This window comes from Rhinoderma darwinii, chromosome 1, assembly GCF_050947455.1.
Source record: "Rhinoderma darwinii isolate aRhiDar2 chromosome 1, aRhiDar2.hap1, whole genome shotgun sequence".
NCBI lineage: Eukaryota > Metazoa > Chordata > Amphibia > Anura > Rhinodermatidae > Rhinoderma > Rhinoderma darwinii.
This window is the reverse complement of record NC_134687.1, coordinates 411,597,258-411,615,768: the sequence shown is the minus strand read 5'-3', so window position 1 is coordinate 411,615,768 and position 18,511 is coordinate 411,597,258. Positions and strand designations below refer to the sequence as shown.

The window sequence follows — 18,511 nt, the reverse complement described above, 5'->3', positions numbered from 1 at the left end:
GCCTCTGCCCCCCCCCTTTCGGGGGAGATGAAACAAATATTGAGCTGCACACTTCAATGTCCCAACCTGCTGTTAATGATTATCACATGCTCGTGTTCCTGCACCCAACTAAGAAGTTATATGTTTCAACAGAAGAAGATATTCTGTTCTGATTGTCTACAGTAAAAAGCTAAACCAGCAGCGGTGTTGTATCTATTGTTCACTACAACAGCCACCCACCTACACATAGACAGTCGAGTCACATTATTATGACCACCAGCTAATATCCAGAGTAACGGTCGTGTGCAGCACGGATAGCAGCTAGACAGACTGGGAGCGACTCAATAAAGGTGCTGGTAAGTTGTCTCAGGTATCTGGAGCCATGCTGACTGCAGTGCATCCCACATTTGCTGGTGGGTACGTGGGGGGAGGATCCATAGAGCGAACAAGACGATCGAGGTGGTCCCACAAATGCTCAATTGGGTTCAAGTCTGGCGAATTAGGGGGCCAGGGAAGTACTTGGAAGCAAACGTCCCAACTTTTGAATCTAGAAAAGAGGGATCCTATTATAACTACATTCCAACAAGTAGTGCATTGGAATTTCAAAGTAACCTTTGGAGTATCACTTTTAGGGTGAAGTTAGGCCCTATTCACATCACGTTAGGGTTTCTATCAGAGGTATACCATACCTCCCCACTTTCAACTATCACAAAGAGGGACAACCAATGTGGCGCACACAGCGCGTCACAGCAAATATTTTTCTTTTAAGCCATGCCTCTAATCCCACCCCATCTCCGCACATACACAGCCGTTTAGCCCACACAGTATCATGCTCCCATAGTGTGTCCCACACAGTATAATACTAAATAGCTGCCCCCACACAGTATAATGCCCTCTATCTGCCGCCATACAGTATAATACCCCTACAATGGTGGTTTCTCTTGGCTCAAATACCCACAATATCTCTCTCAGACCGGAGCAGGCAAAACTAAATTGGGTATGATCCAACGAATACCCTAAATGACATATATAAAGTACAGTTAAGTTTACCGCTCAGACGGCTCTGGTAACAGTCCAATATCATTCAGTATGGTCAATCTCCCAGAAAGATGTAGTGGACAATCCACAATCCAATGAGGGTGTGGATGGTAATTATTATCCTTGTAGTTCCACCGAGCTCCTTATCGTCTCTCTCCACATTCAAAGAACTCTTGGTAGGAAAAGGATCTTATATCTCTAATAGATGGAAAAAGGAAGACACATAGTGCATCACCCTCTGAAAAAAGATTGTGCAACGCCAAGTTTTATCCATACTCACAGAAGTAGCAAGAAATAAAAGCATCAAGGTAGGTAAAAATCTTTAAAATTTCTAGGCGGCACGCCAAACACTCTCGTATAATACCCCCATAGCTGCCACCATACAGTATACTTCCCCATAGATGCACCCAATCAGTATAAAGCCAACACAGATGCTCCCATACAGTATAATGCCCACAAAGATTCTCGCATGCAGTATAATGCCCATACAGATGCCCCATACAGTATAATGCCCTATTAGCTGCCCCAAGTGCCAGTCTCTTTGTAGATGGTGACAGAGAGCCCATATAGACAGTGCCCATGTACATAGCGCCACAATGTTCCCTGTAGATAGTGCCCCTATAGAGTGCCACAGTATCCATGTAGATAGTGCCACACCCCCTTGAAGATAGCGCCACCCTCCCTGTAGATAGTGCCTTTGGGACTCCCTCTAGGAGCGGCATCCCCAGGCAGAGCATAGGCCGGGGATTCCGCTCCTAGTGGGAAGCCCTGATATCACTGTCACCAGTGCGGAGGAGCAGAGGGAGCTCCTCCACTCGCCGAGGCCTCCCCGGGCACAGCGCTACTTTAAGCGCTGTGCTCGGGAAAGCCCTTGACGTCATTGTCCATATATGGACAGTGACGTCAGTGGCTACTCCTTGAGCGGAATCCCTACTCTCCAGGAGGTGCCCCTGACGTCAATGTGCATATATGGCCAGTGACGTCAGGGGTTTCCTCTAGGAACAGGATCCCCGGCCAGATCATCGGCAATAGGGATTCCGCTTAAGGAGTAGCCACTGACGTCACTGTCCAGATATGGACAGTAACGTAAATCGCTTCCCAGAGCACAGCGCTTAAATGAGCGCTGTGCCCGGGGAGTCCTCGGCGAGCTCCCTCTGCTCCTCCGCTATGAACTAATTCTGAAGCAGGGAGCTGATGGCCCGGAACTGTCCCGCTGAATCCGGGACATTTGAGAGGTATGAGTATACGTCGGGAAGACCACTGGCGTATACCTCTGACAAAAGGCCCAAAATATCCCACGGTATGGCATACGTTGCTCGGGGAATGCCCTGGCAAAACTTCTGAAATCACTGTCAATTTATGGACAGTGACATCAGAAGCAATGCTGGAGTCCCGGGCAGAGCGCTAGCTGATGCTCTTCTCCGAGACTGCAGCACTCCTCCTGACGTCACTGTCCATATATGGACAGTAACTTCAGGACTTTTCTTGGGGCCGGAGTATGGCTTTTTCTGTGGTTTTGAAGTGTATATATGTCCCATTTTTTCTGCCAGAGCCATCTATTTCGCTCTGCCAAGGGACAGTGATGTAGGGAGCTCCCTGAGATATACATTTAATGTATACTTGTGGCGGGTTCCATACAGTGGCATCCATCACACATAGGCTCTCATGTTAAAAAACGTATACCAAGTGGTATACTTTTTTTCTGCGGGATCCCTCAGGATGGAATAGGGTAGTCTACTGCGCTACTCCATCCCTCAAAAAAATGTATACCGACATATACCAGTCCGACGGAGGCCAAAAGGACACTCTTTTGGTCTCCGTCGGCATAACGGAGCCCTATAGACAAGTTTATCTTGTACGTCAGGAGCTTTCGAGAGACATGATTGGGAAACATTGGTGGATGACTTTTTAGTTGACAGGTAGCAAAGTTACATGAAGGGGAATTCTTTTTCATTGATGTCTAGTGTCTATTGCGGCGCAGGGGAGAAGACAGAAGTCTGCTGTAGATAAGTATAAGTAATTTTATTTTTCATACTATTAACTTTTTTTTGTTTTGCAGGTTCTGCTGAATCATTTGGACTACGTCGTAGATTCGTTGGACTAAGACGTAGATTCGCTGGACTACTGCGTTGATCTACATTTTTTTTAAATAAAATGGTCAAAGAGGGTGGTGTGGAGAGCTTTTATTTCAATAAAAATATATTTTCTTATGTGTCTGTGTTTTTTTAATACTTTATTAGCGCCTTAGTAATGTCAGTTGTCTGTTTGACGACGTCCATTAGTAAGGCGGCACTTAGTGTTAGCCAGTAAAAAGGCTATTTTCATTATCCACATGCTGTAAATGTCTGATAGGGGGTGGGGCACATTTCTGGTTTGGTTTTGGCTAAGCTGTTTCTTTAACTCCCATGGACTTGACTAGAATGAGCTGTGCATCTCTCCATTCAATTATAGCCTGGATGCAGCAGCCGGCAGTCGCCTCACCTGGCATAACATTCTGCTGATAGGCGGGAATCCCAGAGGTAGGGCCATCAAAAAATCCCACACTTTCTGCCTAAATGTATAAGATGGGAAAACCGTTTTAAAGTGTATAGAAACTCTATAGAGACATGTCAGTAGATCTCATCTGAAGGGGGTACATATGATATGATTCCATCAACGGCTACCATGAGGATTCAGTGCTCTTCCACTTTAACTACTATGGGCTTCTTTAAAAGAGGTGTAGAGAGGTGCAGGGGACCCTATTCTACTGATAGGTAGGGATCCAAGAGGTGAGGCTCCCACCTATTAGACATTTATGATATAACCTCTTGATATGTCATTAATTTCTGTGGTGGGAAGACCCCTTTAAGTGGTTGCCTCTTAACAGATAACTCCTTCATTATCGAAGAAACCACGGCACTCAGTATAGAAGGGTGCTCAGGTAGGGTTCAACTCCGTAGTATTTTGGAAGAAAACCTGGCACTCCAACCTGGAGTGACAGGTTTTCTTCCAAGATAACTCCTTCAGTTATGAGAGTTGCTTGTCTGGCTTTCCAGACCGGCAGCAAAATAGCTAATTCAGCCGGCTATGCATTTCAATTCAGATGAATGTCTGTCTGCGGCTCTCCGCTCTGGCTGATGGAGCAGAGTCCCAAGATATGGAACCGCCTGTATGATGTATTTTTGCCCGAACAGGACATACTGAAGGGCTATTGTGATGGGACTGTCACGTTGCGTACGTGGACCCTCTGTGCCATATTGCCTTAACGGTATGACAGCTGGCCAACAGGGCGCAGGTAAAAGTCTATAGTTCGTATAGGTGTACCTGTGGTTGCTTCAGACAGCAGCGAGGCAGGCTCGGAAGGGACTTTGGCAGCAGACAGACACCAGGCGTAGTGTAATAGGACAGGTGTGGAACACAGCACAGCACGACTCCAACTCAATACGGTACTTCACCAGGATAGCACGGGATACAGGTTTACAGGTTACAGGTAGCAGGAACAGGAAACACTGGGAACTGGAAGACACTAGGAGACCATTTGCAGAGACAAACTAGGGTAACGACAACAAGGTTCAGGCAATACAGGGAGGGCAGAGATCTTCTTATAGTCCAGGGTGCTCTGGGAGCAATCGCCTCAATCTCACACCTGGCTCCTTAAGGCTGGACTGAGCTCATGAGCGCACCCTGGTGGTCACTGTGGAACAGTATGGCCGCATGTGCAGATATCTGTGGAGAGAAGGGCGTCGACCGGATGGAAGAAGTTTGTGGTCAGCGACCACGGTCGTTACAGGGACAACCTCTTTAATGGATGACTGATTAGTAAATGAGACGTTTTTTCTAAAATGTTTTGGCCATTTTTTCCTAAATGTTTGCCTGATTGGAAAATTATTTGTACTAAAATATAAGATGCTTTACATTTATTTAATAGGTTGACTGATTTGGACAATCCCTTTATGTTGGAAATGCCCCATTACAGATAAATTGATCAAAATATTTATCACTGTGTGACCTCCCAATGATCAGCTGTAAGCTGTGGGGAAACCTGGCAGCAAGTGTTTAATTCTCCTGCAGCGCCACCACAGGAGAAATAAAGAATTACACATTTCTCATTTAAAGGGTAAATGAACTTTCAGAAAAGCCGATCAGAAACCAAGCAGGTCAACGCTCACCCGAGCGCTCCTGCCACTTAGTTTTAGTGATTGGTCGGGTCTCTGTACTCGGACCTTCACCGATCAAAACTTCTGACATGTTACAATGACATGTCAGAAGTTTTCTAAAAGTTTAGTTACCCTTTAAAATCAAACGACTGTCTGACATGATGGGTCCACTGGAGAAACAGACAAACTTTATAGTCACTGTTTTCTCTGTCTGGATTCCTCTATTCTGAATGAAGAACCCTTCTATATTAGAGGGGCTGAGGACATATTTGCGTTGGAGGCTCAGTTCAAAGCCTCTGTCACAAATTTTCAGATTTGACAGAAAGAATAACACATGACAGACACCACAATGGAACCTGATGAAACCCCTTATAAGTCAAAAGGGAACTATTGGGCGCCAGTAATTTCCATCATATGGCAGATCTGCAATTGCGTTCTGGTTTCTGTTATAAATAGATACCACAATGCAGATGCAAGTAGAGCCTTAGTGTATTTGAAAACGTATTTCTAACACATTCCTCATAATACACAGCGTAGTCATGCTCTTGCAAAGGTTAAACAAAATATGGAAATAAGTAGATTCGTTGTGTCAGTGTTATTTCAGAGTTTTTTGGTTTTTTTCCTTTTATGTTCACATGAATTTCAGCAGTATTTTTTCTCATTGCCCAGCCATTAAATATCAACATAAATTCAGAGCTGCATACATTTTCCAGTTCCTTTAACTCCTGTAAGGGAAATACAGAGCCAATATGACATATTTGAAATACAGAGATACATACAGTATATAAGCAAACGTTTGGGAACACCTGAGCTTCACATCTACAGTAATGTATATGAGCTTGTTTTTGATATCCCATTACAAAACCATGGGCATTAATATGGAGTTGGGCCCCCTTTTGTGTCTATAACAGTCGCCACTTTTCTGGGAAGGCTTTCCATACGATTTTGGAGTGTGTCTGTGGGAATTTGTGCCGATTTAGATAAAATAGCATTTGTGAGGGTCAGGCAATGATGTTGGACGAAAGGGTCTGGCTCACAATTGGCATTCCAATTCACTCTAAAGGTGTTTGATGGGGTTAATGCCAGGGCTCTATGCAGGCTACTCAAGTTCTTCCACAACAAACTCACCAAACCATGTCTTTTTGGACCACATTTGTACACAGAGGCAGAGTCATGATGGTACAGGAAGGCCCTGAGAACCACCCCCAGACAATTTTCCCTCCCTACTACATGTTACAGTAGGCACTATGCATTCCAGTAGGTAGCGTTCCTGGCATCTGCCAAACCCAGATTCCTCCATCAGATTACCAGATAAAGAGATATGATTAATCACTCAAAGAACATATTTAACTGCTCTAGGGTCCAGTGGCAGCAGGCTTTACACCACTCCACGTGACACAAGGAATTGCCCATGGTGATGTCACTCCCAGAGGCAGGTTACAATAATAACACTTACAGTTGATCTAGCAAGTCAGAAATTCCACAAACTGACTTGTAGAACTAATACAGACATGAAATACACAAATATGAATAAGGCCTTACTATGATGTCAGCTATATAAAGTGACTACAAAACCACACATTTCTATATAATATCACCTACATAAGAAGAGTTGTGGTATCTGTCATGTGACATGATAGGAAATACTGAGGTGGGGTCTGTGCTATATGTCACATCTCCTCTTCACAGTCCCTCAGATTCCTGATGATACAACTTGCACTACACACAATACAACATGATGTGGACTAACAGCAGAACCGTCCTCCCAGGACTCCTACTACTTACTATTCTAATAGGTGAGGATGATTTTATTATGATTTACTGGTAATGTTAACATTTAATACATAATATACGGCTAGGTAATAAATTATGTATTCTACCAATTCCTACATAGAATTAGTGAAAATAATAATATAAGAAACAAGGACATACAATTAATTATAAACAATAATCTTTCTTGTGTTTCCAGATGTGCAGTCAGATACTCAGGTGTCTCAGGATCCTGATCTTCACGCTACAGAAGACCAAGATATCACCCTGAAATGTACTCACAAAATATCAAATTACCAGATTCTGATCTGGTACAAGCAAATCCCTGGACTAGGACTAGAAATCTGCTCTCATGGTGTGAGCACTGCTACTGTCCTCAACTCCAGATACTCAATGTCTATAGAGAGAAGTTCTCTCACTACCCAGCTTCATATAAAGAGTGTGAAGGGAGAAGACACAGCTGTGTATTACTGTGCAGTGAGTGACACAGTGACACTGACACACTGCAGCTATGTACAAGAATCAAGGAGCCATCAAGCACAGAAATAAATGAGCACCAAAATTTATGTTATCTTAGGCTTCGTTCACATCTGCGTCAGGGTCCCGCTCTGATGCTCCATCGGAGTTCCCCGTCAGAACGGGACCCTGACTAAAACAAGCGTTTGCATCACCATTTATTTCAATGGTGACGGATCCGGTGCCAATGGTTTCCGTTTGTCTCAGATGTGCAAGGGTTCCCTCGTTTTGACGGAATGAATTGCGTAGTCGACTATGGTATTGATTCCTTCAAAACTATGGAACCCTTGCTCAACTGAGACAAATAGAAATCATTGACACCGGATCCGTCACCATTGAAATAAATGGTGATGCAAACGCTTGTTTCAGTCAGGGTCCCGTTCTGACGGGAAGCTCTGGCGGAACGTCAGAATGGGACCCATACGCAGATGTCAACGATGCCTTACTTAGGCTTCCTTCACACAAAGATTTTTTTCTGGTGTTTTAAAATGCATAAAAAAACACATTATAAACAAATAAATAAATAAATAAATAAATATATATAAATATATATATATATATATATATATATATATATATATATATATCTCAATTTTAAAAAAGCATTTTTCTGATGTTTTTGGTAGCATTTTTTTGTGTTTGTATACATACCTTTTTTTTCTGGCGTTTTTGTAGTGCTTAGGCCGGGTTCCCACGGGACGGATACGCTGCGTAAAAAAAACATGTAGCGTATCTAACCTGGAATATATCCATATTATTTATTAACAAAACAATAATAAATCAATAATGCACGAACAATAAATTATAACCCAAACACATCAGACACCACTGACAAACAAACATTAACACATAGACTAGGAGAAGTCCTTGGAGCTATCATTAACTTTTTATGTTACCGGCTATCTGTCCCACCATTTTACCCCCAGCCGTAAAAACCCGGCTCAGAGGCACCAATATTCCTGGCAGATGCCGCAAGGTAACTGCCACCTCTCCCAAGGGATAACACCCTAAGGAAACCACACTATCCAACCGCCAGACAGTGTCCTTTCATCTTTCAAACACGGGGGGATCAATACCCATGATGCCCGCCACAACAAAATAGCCCAATCAATGCCATCCGGCAAGCCCAAGCACCACAAATCCGTTCCCACATCATTCAGATGAACACCATCTGCGCTCCAACTCCAGCTTCCAAGTCCCAGTGCCGGACACATATGCCACCATTCCGCGCAACAAATGCAGAAACCGCCCTGTTAACTTTTATCCTGGCTTTGTTGATCCGCTCCACCGACCATGCCGAACGGCAAGATTTTTTTGCCACAATATCCGACCACACCGTGATCAAGTTCGGGTACAATGGCCACAGGTGCAACAGATCGTGTTTTATGTCCCGAACCAACTCACGGAACGGGCGGGCCCCAAGATTGTTGGCCCCAACATGGAGAGCAAGGACGTCTGGGGTGCGGTCCAATTCCGCATAAATGTGAAACTCATGTAACACCCGGCACCATGGCATCCCACGGAAACCGAGCCAATGTATAGCCGCGGTGTCCCGTGGAACCCCCAGCTGCCTGCCGTTTGGCCTAATATCAGCCCTGCGGGCACCCCAATAAACATAAGAATGCCCCAGGATCCAAATGAGGCCAGGTCTGTTACTTAGGATAAGACAACAAACAAACAGGGTTAGGAACACACTCACCCCACAACAGACACAGACAACAACCCCGCAAGCTAACAACATTACACCCCCTCCCCAATTGGCAAGAGGTGAGGACGCACATACGAGCGGAACCGCACCGATTCCCAGCGGCCAATCCGCCGCACACCAGCCTCATCAAGGCCCCACTGGCTTGCTTCCGTCGCCACCCTGATCCGAAACGAGTGGAAAATCTTTTGTGTCCACCCCCCCAACCGCTAAACATTTTCTAAAGACGGCAGTGAATTGAAATTTGTACTAAAAGGAACCATCCCTGTGACATAACAGGGGCGCCCATTGATCCCCTGCAGCCTCACCAAAACCCCGCAGACACTGCACCGGACAAAACGCACTCCCAGGGACCGCAAAAAGGACCACCCGCCGACCCCTGACAAACTGATCCGTCTTAGAGCAACGAAGTCTAAACTCAATCCTGTCCTCAAACAAATCAACATCCTTCCGCAAAAGCCCACTAGGGCGCCGCGAGCTGGGCCAAACAAGTTCCCCAATCCGAAGTGCCCCAAAAAACGCCAGCGAGAAAGCAAGACTAAATAAACAAGCCTCATGGGCAGAGCTACAAACTGACCCGACCCATTCCCCCAGTTGTACTAACATATGGAACGAAACCGGACGCCTAGTGTCACGAGTCCTAGACCCTTTGCGAAAACCTCTCAGCGCCTGCCGCACCAAAAACTCCTTAGTCAAGTCCTTCCACCCCCGCAATTTAAACCCAAAAGCGAGAGCTGCCATCAGGCGATTGACCCGAGAAACCGACCAATGCAACTCTGCCGCATAACCCAACAGGAAAAGCAAAGCCACTAACCTGTCCTCGTCCGACCCAACATCCCCCAAAGATTCCGACCACTCCTCCCAATACCTCCAATTAACCATGTATGCCGTCCACGTGCTGTCCGCTACCGACCGCCTAATCAACTCTCCCGCCGCTCGAACACCAACTCCCACAGATGGCCCGGACAGGTGATACCCACTTCCCGCATCTGGCACCAAGACCCGGAACCAATCCCAATGCAAACGAGAGAGAGCGTCAGCGACAGAATTATCAACCCCCGGTACATGTACAGCCACAACCCAAGCATTCAGTTCCAAACAAACCAACACCAAATGACGCAACAGCCGCACCACCGGAGGAGAAGAGGACATAATATTGTTGATTGCCAAGACCACCCCCAAATTATCGCAATGGAACCTCACTTTCTTGTCCCTGAGCCTGTCCCCCCAAATGGTAACCGCTACCACAATGGGAAACAAGTCGAGCAGGGCCAAATTCCTTGTGAAACCCGATTCCACCCATCCAACTGGCCAAGACCAGGCACACCACTGCCCCTGACAAAAAACCCCCGAAACCCAACGCCCCCGACGCATCCGTGAACAGATCCACGTCCACGTTCTCCACCACTGAACTCATCAAATAGGAACGACCATTATAGTGTTCCAGAAAATCTCCCCAAACCGTGAGGTCCGCCTTGAGCTCGGCCGACAAACGTATAAAATGATGCGGCTCACGCACTCCTGCCGTAGCCCCCGCCAGCCACCGACAAAAAACCCTACCCATCGGCATAATGCGACAAGCAAAGTTCAATTTCCCCAGAAGGGACTGCAGTTCCTTCAAAGTAATTTTTTGAAGCCGACACGCCCGAGCAACTTCAGACCGCAACGCCACCAACTTGTCAACCGGGAGCCTGCATTCCATCACCACCGAGTCAATTGTAATGCCTAAAATCTCAATGGTCGTCGTGGGCCCCACCATTTTTTCCGGAGCCAATGGCACCCCAAACTCGCACGCAACTCTGTGCACCACTTGCAACAAATTAGCACACACCTTGGATTGTCCCGGCCCTACGCACAAGAAATGATCTAATCCACCCCCGCCACAGATTTGACCAGCCATTCCAAGAATGAGCTAAACACCTCAAAGTACGCACAAGAAATGGAACAACCCATGGGGAGACACCGATCCACATAAAAACCGGCCCCCCAAAAACACCCCAGTAAACGCTGACTATCCGCATGCATCGGCAACAGCCGAAAAGCCGCCTCGACATCCGTCTTGGCCATTAACGCCCCCTTACCATGGAAACGCACCCACTGCACCGCCGCGTCAAATGACGTATACACGACCGAGCAAAGATCCCGATCTATCCCGTCATTAACTGACAATCCCTTAGGATAAGACAAATGGTGAATCAAACGATATTTGTTTGCCTCCTTCTTCGGGACAACCCCCAACGAGGAGACGACCAAATCCGGGATGGGGAGAGAACTAAAGGGCCCCGCCATGCGCCCCAAATCCACCTCTTTAGCCAATTTCTCCCTAACCACGGCAGGATGCTGGTAAGCTGACTTCAGATTTTTTAGGGAAAAGGGGACCCTGTGAGGAGGGGAGGGGATACAAAAACCCACATTAAAACCATCAAACAACAACTGCGCACTGGCCCTGTCCGGATAACTATTTAGAAACCTGACCATCCTTTCCAGCTTCACTGGCGTCACCCCCATTACTGGAGTTAAAACCCCCTCCCCACCTCGCATTCCCTTGCGAAAGCATATAGATGCCCCGTGGGACGCCCCATTGCATTGAGAACAAAGGTGCTTGAACTTGCAGCCTGCACAGAATTTACACTGCCCCTCATTGTATTGCCAGCACAGTCCGAGCTTTGCATTGCCTCCTGAGCTGGATTGACCCGATTGGCCTGCTGCCCCCCTGCTCCCGGTAAAGAACTGGCCCGGTCGAACCGGAGCCGTAACCCGTAACCCGTAACCAGAGGGCAATATCCTTGTGGTCCCACCTAATATTGGGTCTGACCGCATTCCGTTGTCTAAACTGCTCGTCATAACGTAGCCAAGCTACCCCCTCATATACCCTATGTGCTTCCCCGATTGCATCCATATAGCAAAACAGGGGGGAGCAATGTTCCAGAGGCTTTTCACCAATAAGACTGGCCAAAATAGCGAACGCTTGCAACCAGTTAACAAATGTCTTAGGGATAAGGCGGTAACGACGCTTTTCCTCCTCCTCCTTCTTACTCTCATCACGCTTCCCCTTATTAAATTTTTCCAGGGGCAACAATGAAAAAATGTACTCGTCCTTCCAGATTTTTTCCCGAACTTCCTGCTTCAAGTGTGCCCCTAAAGGACACTCAAAACACACATAAACCTCCCCCTGGCTTTATCGTCCAACTGCACACCATTAACCGCCGCCGCCGAGTCGGTCTGAACAGACACCACCACCGAGTCCGTATTTGCTCCTACACTAGCAGCGACCGCCGCCGGGGCTTTAACCCTTACCCTCCCAGCCCCCACCCAAGCCGCCACCGGAGACCGCAAAGGGGGCGCGACGACACCCGAGCCGGCCTAACAATTCCTTGATGCAACCGACCAACTCTCACAGACTATCTCCCCCACCCCCAACATTCACAAACCCAGACCCCACATCACATACCCGCTCCCCCACCGCGGAACCCTCCCCCAAAACAGGAGACATAAGTATAGCAGGAAAAGGTAAAGACGGTGAAAACGACTCACCGAGCTGCACAGGCGCTGTGGACCCATCAGCTGGACCATCCTGTCCACGAAGTTCCCCATCCTCAAGCTCTTCGGTAGATCTGGTCCCCGATCCATGGCGTGCTCAACGGCCGGAACCGAGGTGGGGAGGGGCGGGCTCCCAAGCTCTCTCTCTCTGGCAGTCGACTGACACCGGAGGGCCGGCACCTCGCCGCCTGGAAGTCACCCACGACACGGACAGGTCCCTTGCTTCCTCCGGATTGCCGTGGGGCTCCACCCCCAGCCGGCACATCACCAGGGGCAGCCGTCCAAACCATAGAACCCGGCGTAGAACTGGAGAGTGGAGGGACGACCGGAAGTAGAAGCCGCACCCCCCCCACCTCCACTGGACTCCGCCGCAAATTCCTCGGGATTCCTCCCGACCCTGGCACCGGCTGCAGTATCAGTGCTGCCAGACACCCTAGCCGGAGGGTCCCTCACAGGGCTCCCTCTGCAGCGCCGAGTCCGAGGAGCCACGTCGGGGCTCAGCCGTTCTGGAGGGCGCGAGCGCCGGGCCCGTCGTGGGGGAGAGACAGCCAAAGGTACCAGAGCGTTGGCCACCGCTGCAGCTTGCTCCTCCAACCATGCGGGACTGAATGCAGCAGCCGCCGCCCGCATCTGCTCGATGAACTGCTGCACTGACATCAGGTAAGATGGCCGTCGGATGGGAGCTGCGTGTATGGAGATGACTTACTCCGTGCGCTGCTCCTGACCAAAAGACCGGGAAGTCAGCGCACTTCCGGCTAACCCTCACCGGATCCCCTCCCTCTCCTAGACCCACCCCCTCCACTAACCCTCCCCTTTGGCTGGGACACAATCCGCCCTCCTATCTCCGTCATGTCTGGCCTCCCCTCCACTGCGGCAGGGTCCGTCCGGCCTGTGCTAGTGTTTGGTGCTGTTTTTCATTTGGTGTTATTTTGTACATTATTTTTTTTCTGGTATTTTTAAAGTCTTATAGAGAAGCCTATGGGGAAAAACGTCTAAAATAACGCCATACCCATAGCATGCTGCATTAGAAAGAAAAAACGCCACAGACCAGAAATTTGCCTAAAAATGACACAAACAAAAATTCAGTCGTGTTTAGTGCATTTTATATTTTACTATAGACTTTAATGTAACATCTGGCCACACTAAAAAATGCTGAAAAAAACCACTGCGTAAAACGCCATTAAAAATGTCAGGTAAAAACGCACAAAAAAACAGCAATATGCGATGTGTGAATCCAGCCTAAAAAAAACACCACAAAAAAACAGCAAAGCAGAGAAAAAGGCTGTGTGTGAATCCGGCCTCACCCGCAGATCATGCAAAAAATTCAGATCACTAGAGCAAACTCTGTAGAAACACTGAACAAACTGGGAATAATGTGAGATTTTACATCAACATTCTGCAGAATTGTAAGTGCAGCTCTAAATGGGAATGAACTATAAAAGCAATGTGTTTGTTAACTCTTAGGTAGGTCAACATGTAAACTTTAAAATTATGTTTAACCCCTTAACATCCGCCGTACATATACTGCGAAGCTCGGGTGGGGAAGTATGGAGCAGGCTCATGGGCTGAACCCACTCCATTAGACGAGCGTGTCGGCTGTAAGTTACAGCTGACACTTCAGTGTAACGAGCGAGATACCGCTTTTTTAACCCCTAAGTTGTCCGCGAATCAGAATCACGATATACTGCAATACGTTAGTATTGTAGTATATCATGCAAGCAATCCAATGATTGCAGGTCCAAATCCCCTAGGAGGACTAATAAAAAAAGTTGAATAGAGATTTTATATATATATATATATATATATATATACACACACTACCGTTTAAAAGTTTGGGGTCACCCAGACAATTTTGTGTTTTCCATGAAAACTCACACTTATATTTATCAAATGAGTTGCAAAATGACTAGAATATATAGTCAAGACATTGACAAGGTTAGAAATAATGATTTTTATTTGAAATAATAATTTTCTCCTTCAAACTTTGCTTTTGTCAAAGAATGCTCCATTTGCAGCAATTACAGCATTGCAGACCTTTGGCATTCTAGCTGTTAATTTGCTGAGGTAATTGGGAGAAATTTCACCCCATGCTTCCAGAAGGCCCTCCCACACGTTGGATTGGCTTGATGGGCACTTCTTGCGTACCATACGGTCAAGCTGCTCCACAACAGCTCTATGGGGTTGAGATCTGGTGACTGCGCTGGCCGCTCCATTAGGGTATGTGCACACACACTAATTACGTCCGTAATTGACGGACGTATTTCGGCCGCAAGTCCCGGACCGAACTCAGTGCAGGGAGCCGGGCTCCTAGCATCATACATATGTATGATGCTAGGAGTCCCTGCCTCTCCGTGGAACTACTGTCCCGTACTGAAAACATGATTACAGTACGGGAAAGTTGTCCTGCAGAGAGGCAGGGACTCCTAGCATCGTATATAACTATGATGCTAGGAGCCCGGCTCCCTGCACTATGTTCGGTCCGGTACTTGCGGCCGAAATACGTCCGTAAATTACGGACGTAATTAGTGTGTGTGCACATACCCTTACAGATAGAATACCAGCTGCCTGCTTCTTCCCTAAATAGTTCTTGCATAATTTGAAGGTGTGCTTTGGGTCATTGTCCTGTTGTAGGATGAAATTGGCTCCAATCAAGCGCTGTCCACAGGGTATGGCATGGCTGTTAGGGATCTGCCAGGTACTTCATCTAGCTATACTCCTGGGATTAATCAATCCACACCTGAGGCCAGACCTGTTCGACTGACACCATCTCCCACCAACCAGGGTGGCAGGCTCAGGAGTGGGAGAGCCTATCGCGGCCTGGTCTCTCGGAGTTAGCTCCGCCCCCTGCCCTTTATTACCTGCCCTGTGCTCTCCCTCAGTGCTTGTAATTCTTTTGGATTCCTGGCCCCACTGCTGCTTGCTCCAGCCTGCTTCTGCCGTGCTTCTGCCTTGCTGCAGTTCTGCTTGACCTGCTTTGCTTGCCCTGGCTTGCTTCTGTCTCCGTGCCCGCTCGGGTGTACTCACTTCGTCCTGGTCCTGACTGTTCGTTCACCGCCCCGTTTCCTCGTGGCGTTCCGTGGCTACTGCCCCTTCCCTTGCGTGTTCCCCGTTTGTCTTCCAGTGCACTTAGCCAGCGTAGGGACCGCCGCCCAGTTGTACCTCGTCGCCTAGGGCGGGTCGTTGCAAGTAGGCAGGGACAGGGCGGTGGGTAGATTAGGGCTCACTTTCCCTTCACCTCCTTCCTGCCATTACATAATTACAAGCCCTTACCTAGTCTACCCTTTCTCCTACGCTGACGCTATCATGGACCCCCTTGAGACCCTGACCCAGCAGATGCAGGGCCTCTCCCTACAGGTCCAGGCCCTGGCCCAAAGGGTCAATCAGGGTGACGCTGCTTTAGTAGTACCCCTCACCTCACCTCTAGAACCCGACCTCAAGTTACCTGACCGGTTCTCAGGGGACCGTAAGACGTTTCTCTCCTTCCGGGAGAGTTGCAGACTGTATTTCCGCCTAAAGCCCCACTCCTCAGGTTCCGAGAACCAGCGGGTGGGTATCATCATATCCCGACTCCAGGAAGGGCCCCAAGAGTGGGCCTTCTCCTTGGCTCCTGACGCCCCTGAACTTTCCTCTGTTGATCGTTTTTTCTCTGCCCTCGGACTCATTTACGACGAGACTGACAGGACTGCTTTAGCCGAGAGTCAGCTGGTGACCTTACGTCAGGGTAGGAGACCGGTTGAGGAATACTGTTCTGATTTTAGGAAGTGGTGCGTAGCTTCTCAGTGGAACGATCCGGCCCTAAGGTGCCAGTTTAGGTTAGGATTATCTGACGCCCTGAAGGATCTGCTGGTTAGCTACCCCTCGCCTGACTCCCTTGACCAGGTTATGGCCCTAGCAGTACGACTTGACCGACGTCTCAGGGAACGTCAGCTAGAACGCTTCAGTGTGCTCCCCTCTGACTTTTCTGCGATTCCCCCCGAGGTCCCGTCTCCTCGCCCCTCCACGGAGGACTCGGAGGTACCTATGCAACTCGGGGCCTCCATGTCCCCTCGACAACGTAGGGAGTTTCGCAGAATGAATGGTCTCTGCTTCTACTGTGGGGACGACAAGCATCTACTGAACACCTGTCCCAGGCGCAAGAATAAGAAGCCGGAAAACTTCCGCGCCTAAGTGATCATCGGGGAGGTCACTTGGGCGCACAGGTATTTCCCGTTAATGTGAAACGCAATAAAATTTTGCTTCCCTTTCAGGTCTCGTTTGCTGGCCGGTCTGCCACGGGCAGTGCTTTCGTGGATTCTGGCTCATCTGCTAATATCATGTCTGTGGAATTTGCTATGTCTCTAAAGATGCCTTGTATTGATTTACCTTATCCTATCCCTGTAGTAGGAATCGACTCAACCCCCCTTGCTAATGGTTATTTTACTCAACATACCCCTGTTTTTGAACTCCTGGTTGGCTCCATGCATTTGGAGCAGTGCTCTGTACTGGTGATGCAGGGATTATCGTCTGATCTGGTATTAGGTCTTCCCTGGTTGCAGTTGCATAATCCCACGTTTGATTGGAATACTGGGGATCTCACCAAATGGGGTAATGAATGTCTGATGTCATGTCTTTCTGTTAACTCTATTTCTCCCCGGGAGGAGGTAAACACGCTTCCTGAGTTTGTTCAGGACTTCGCCGATGTGTTTTCCAAGGAGGCCTCTGAGGTGTTGCCCCCCCATAGAGATTACGATTGCGCCATCGATTTGGTGCCTGGTGCCAAGCTTCCTAAGGGTAGGATATTTAATCTTTCATGTCCTGAACGTGAAGCGATGAGGGTATATATCCAAGAATGCCTGGCCAAGGGTTTCATTCGCCCCTCGACTTCTCCTGTAGGTGCTGGCTTCTTCTTCGTGGGGAAGAAGGATGGTGGTCTTAGGCCGTGCATTGATTATCGTAACCTGAATAAGGTCACCGTAAGGAACCAGTACCCACTTCCTTTGATTCCGGATCTTTTTAATCAGGTTCAGGGAGCCCAGTGGTTTTCTAAGTTCGATCTACGGGGGGCATATAACCTTATCCGCATCAAAGAGGGGGATGAGTGGAAAACTGCGTTCAACACACCCGAGGGTCATTTCGAATACCTGGTCATGCCCTTTGGGTTGTGTAATGCCCCTGCTGTCTTCCAGAATTTTATTAATGAAATCCTGAGAGATTACCTGGGGATATTTCTTGTTGTGTACCTTGATGACATACTGGTGTTTTCCAAGGACTGGCCCTCCCACGTGGAGCATGTCAGGAAGGTGCTCCAGGTCCTTCGGGAGAATAATCTGTTTGCTAAGACTGAAAAATGTGTCTTTGGGGTACAGGAGATACCATTTTTAGGGCAAATCCTCACTCCTCATGAATTCCGCATGGACCCTGCCAAGGTTCAAGCTGTGGCGGAATGGGTCCAACCTGCCTCCCTTAAGGCGTTACAGTGTTTTTTAGGGTTCGCCAACTATTACAGGAGATTTATTGCCAACTTCTCGGTCGTCGCTAAGCCTCTTACGGACCTCACCCGCAAGGGTGCCGATGTCCTCCATTGGCCCCCTGAGGCCGTCCAGGCCTTTGAGACTCTCAAGAAGTGCTTTATCTCGGCCCCCGTGCTGATTCAGCCCAACCAAGAGGAGCCATTTATTGTGGAGGTTGACGCTTCCGAGGTGGGAGTGGGGGCCGTCTTGTCCCAGGGTACCAGCTCCCTCACCCATCTCCGCCCCTGTGCTTACTTCTCTAGGAAGTTTTCGCCCACGGAGAGTAACTATGATATTGGCAACCGCGAACTTCTAGCCATTAAATGGGCGTTTGAGGA

General features: G+C 48.1%; 1 protein-coding gene across 1 annotated transcript in view; it reads left to right on the top strand.

Moving 5' to 3' along the window:
• Nucleotides 1-6,888: 6,888 nt before the first annotated feature.
• LOC142742794 (T cell receptor alpha chain MC.7.G5-like) overlaps nucleotides 6,889-18,511 on the top strand; it is a 328,722-nt gene continuing 317,099 nt past the window's right edge. Inside the window, exons 1-3 of the mRNA XM_075852918.1 lie at nucleotides 6,889-6,949; nucleotides 7,123-7,400; nucleotides 16,932-16,936. Of these exons, the coding sequence (XP_075709033.1) occupies nucleotides 6,889-6,949; nucleotides 7,123-7,400; nucleotides 16,932-16,936 (344 nt within the window). The remainder of the gene's footprint in view (nucleotides 6,950-7,122; nucleotides 7,401-16,931; nucleotides 16,937-18,511) is intronic.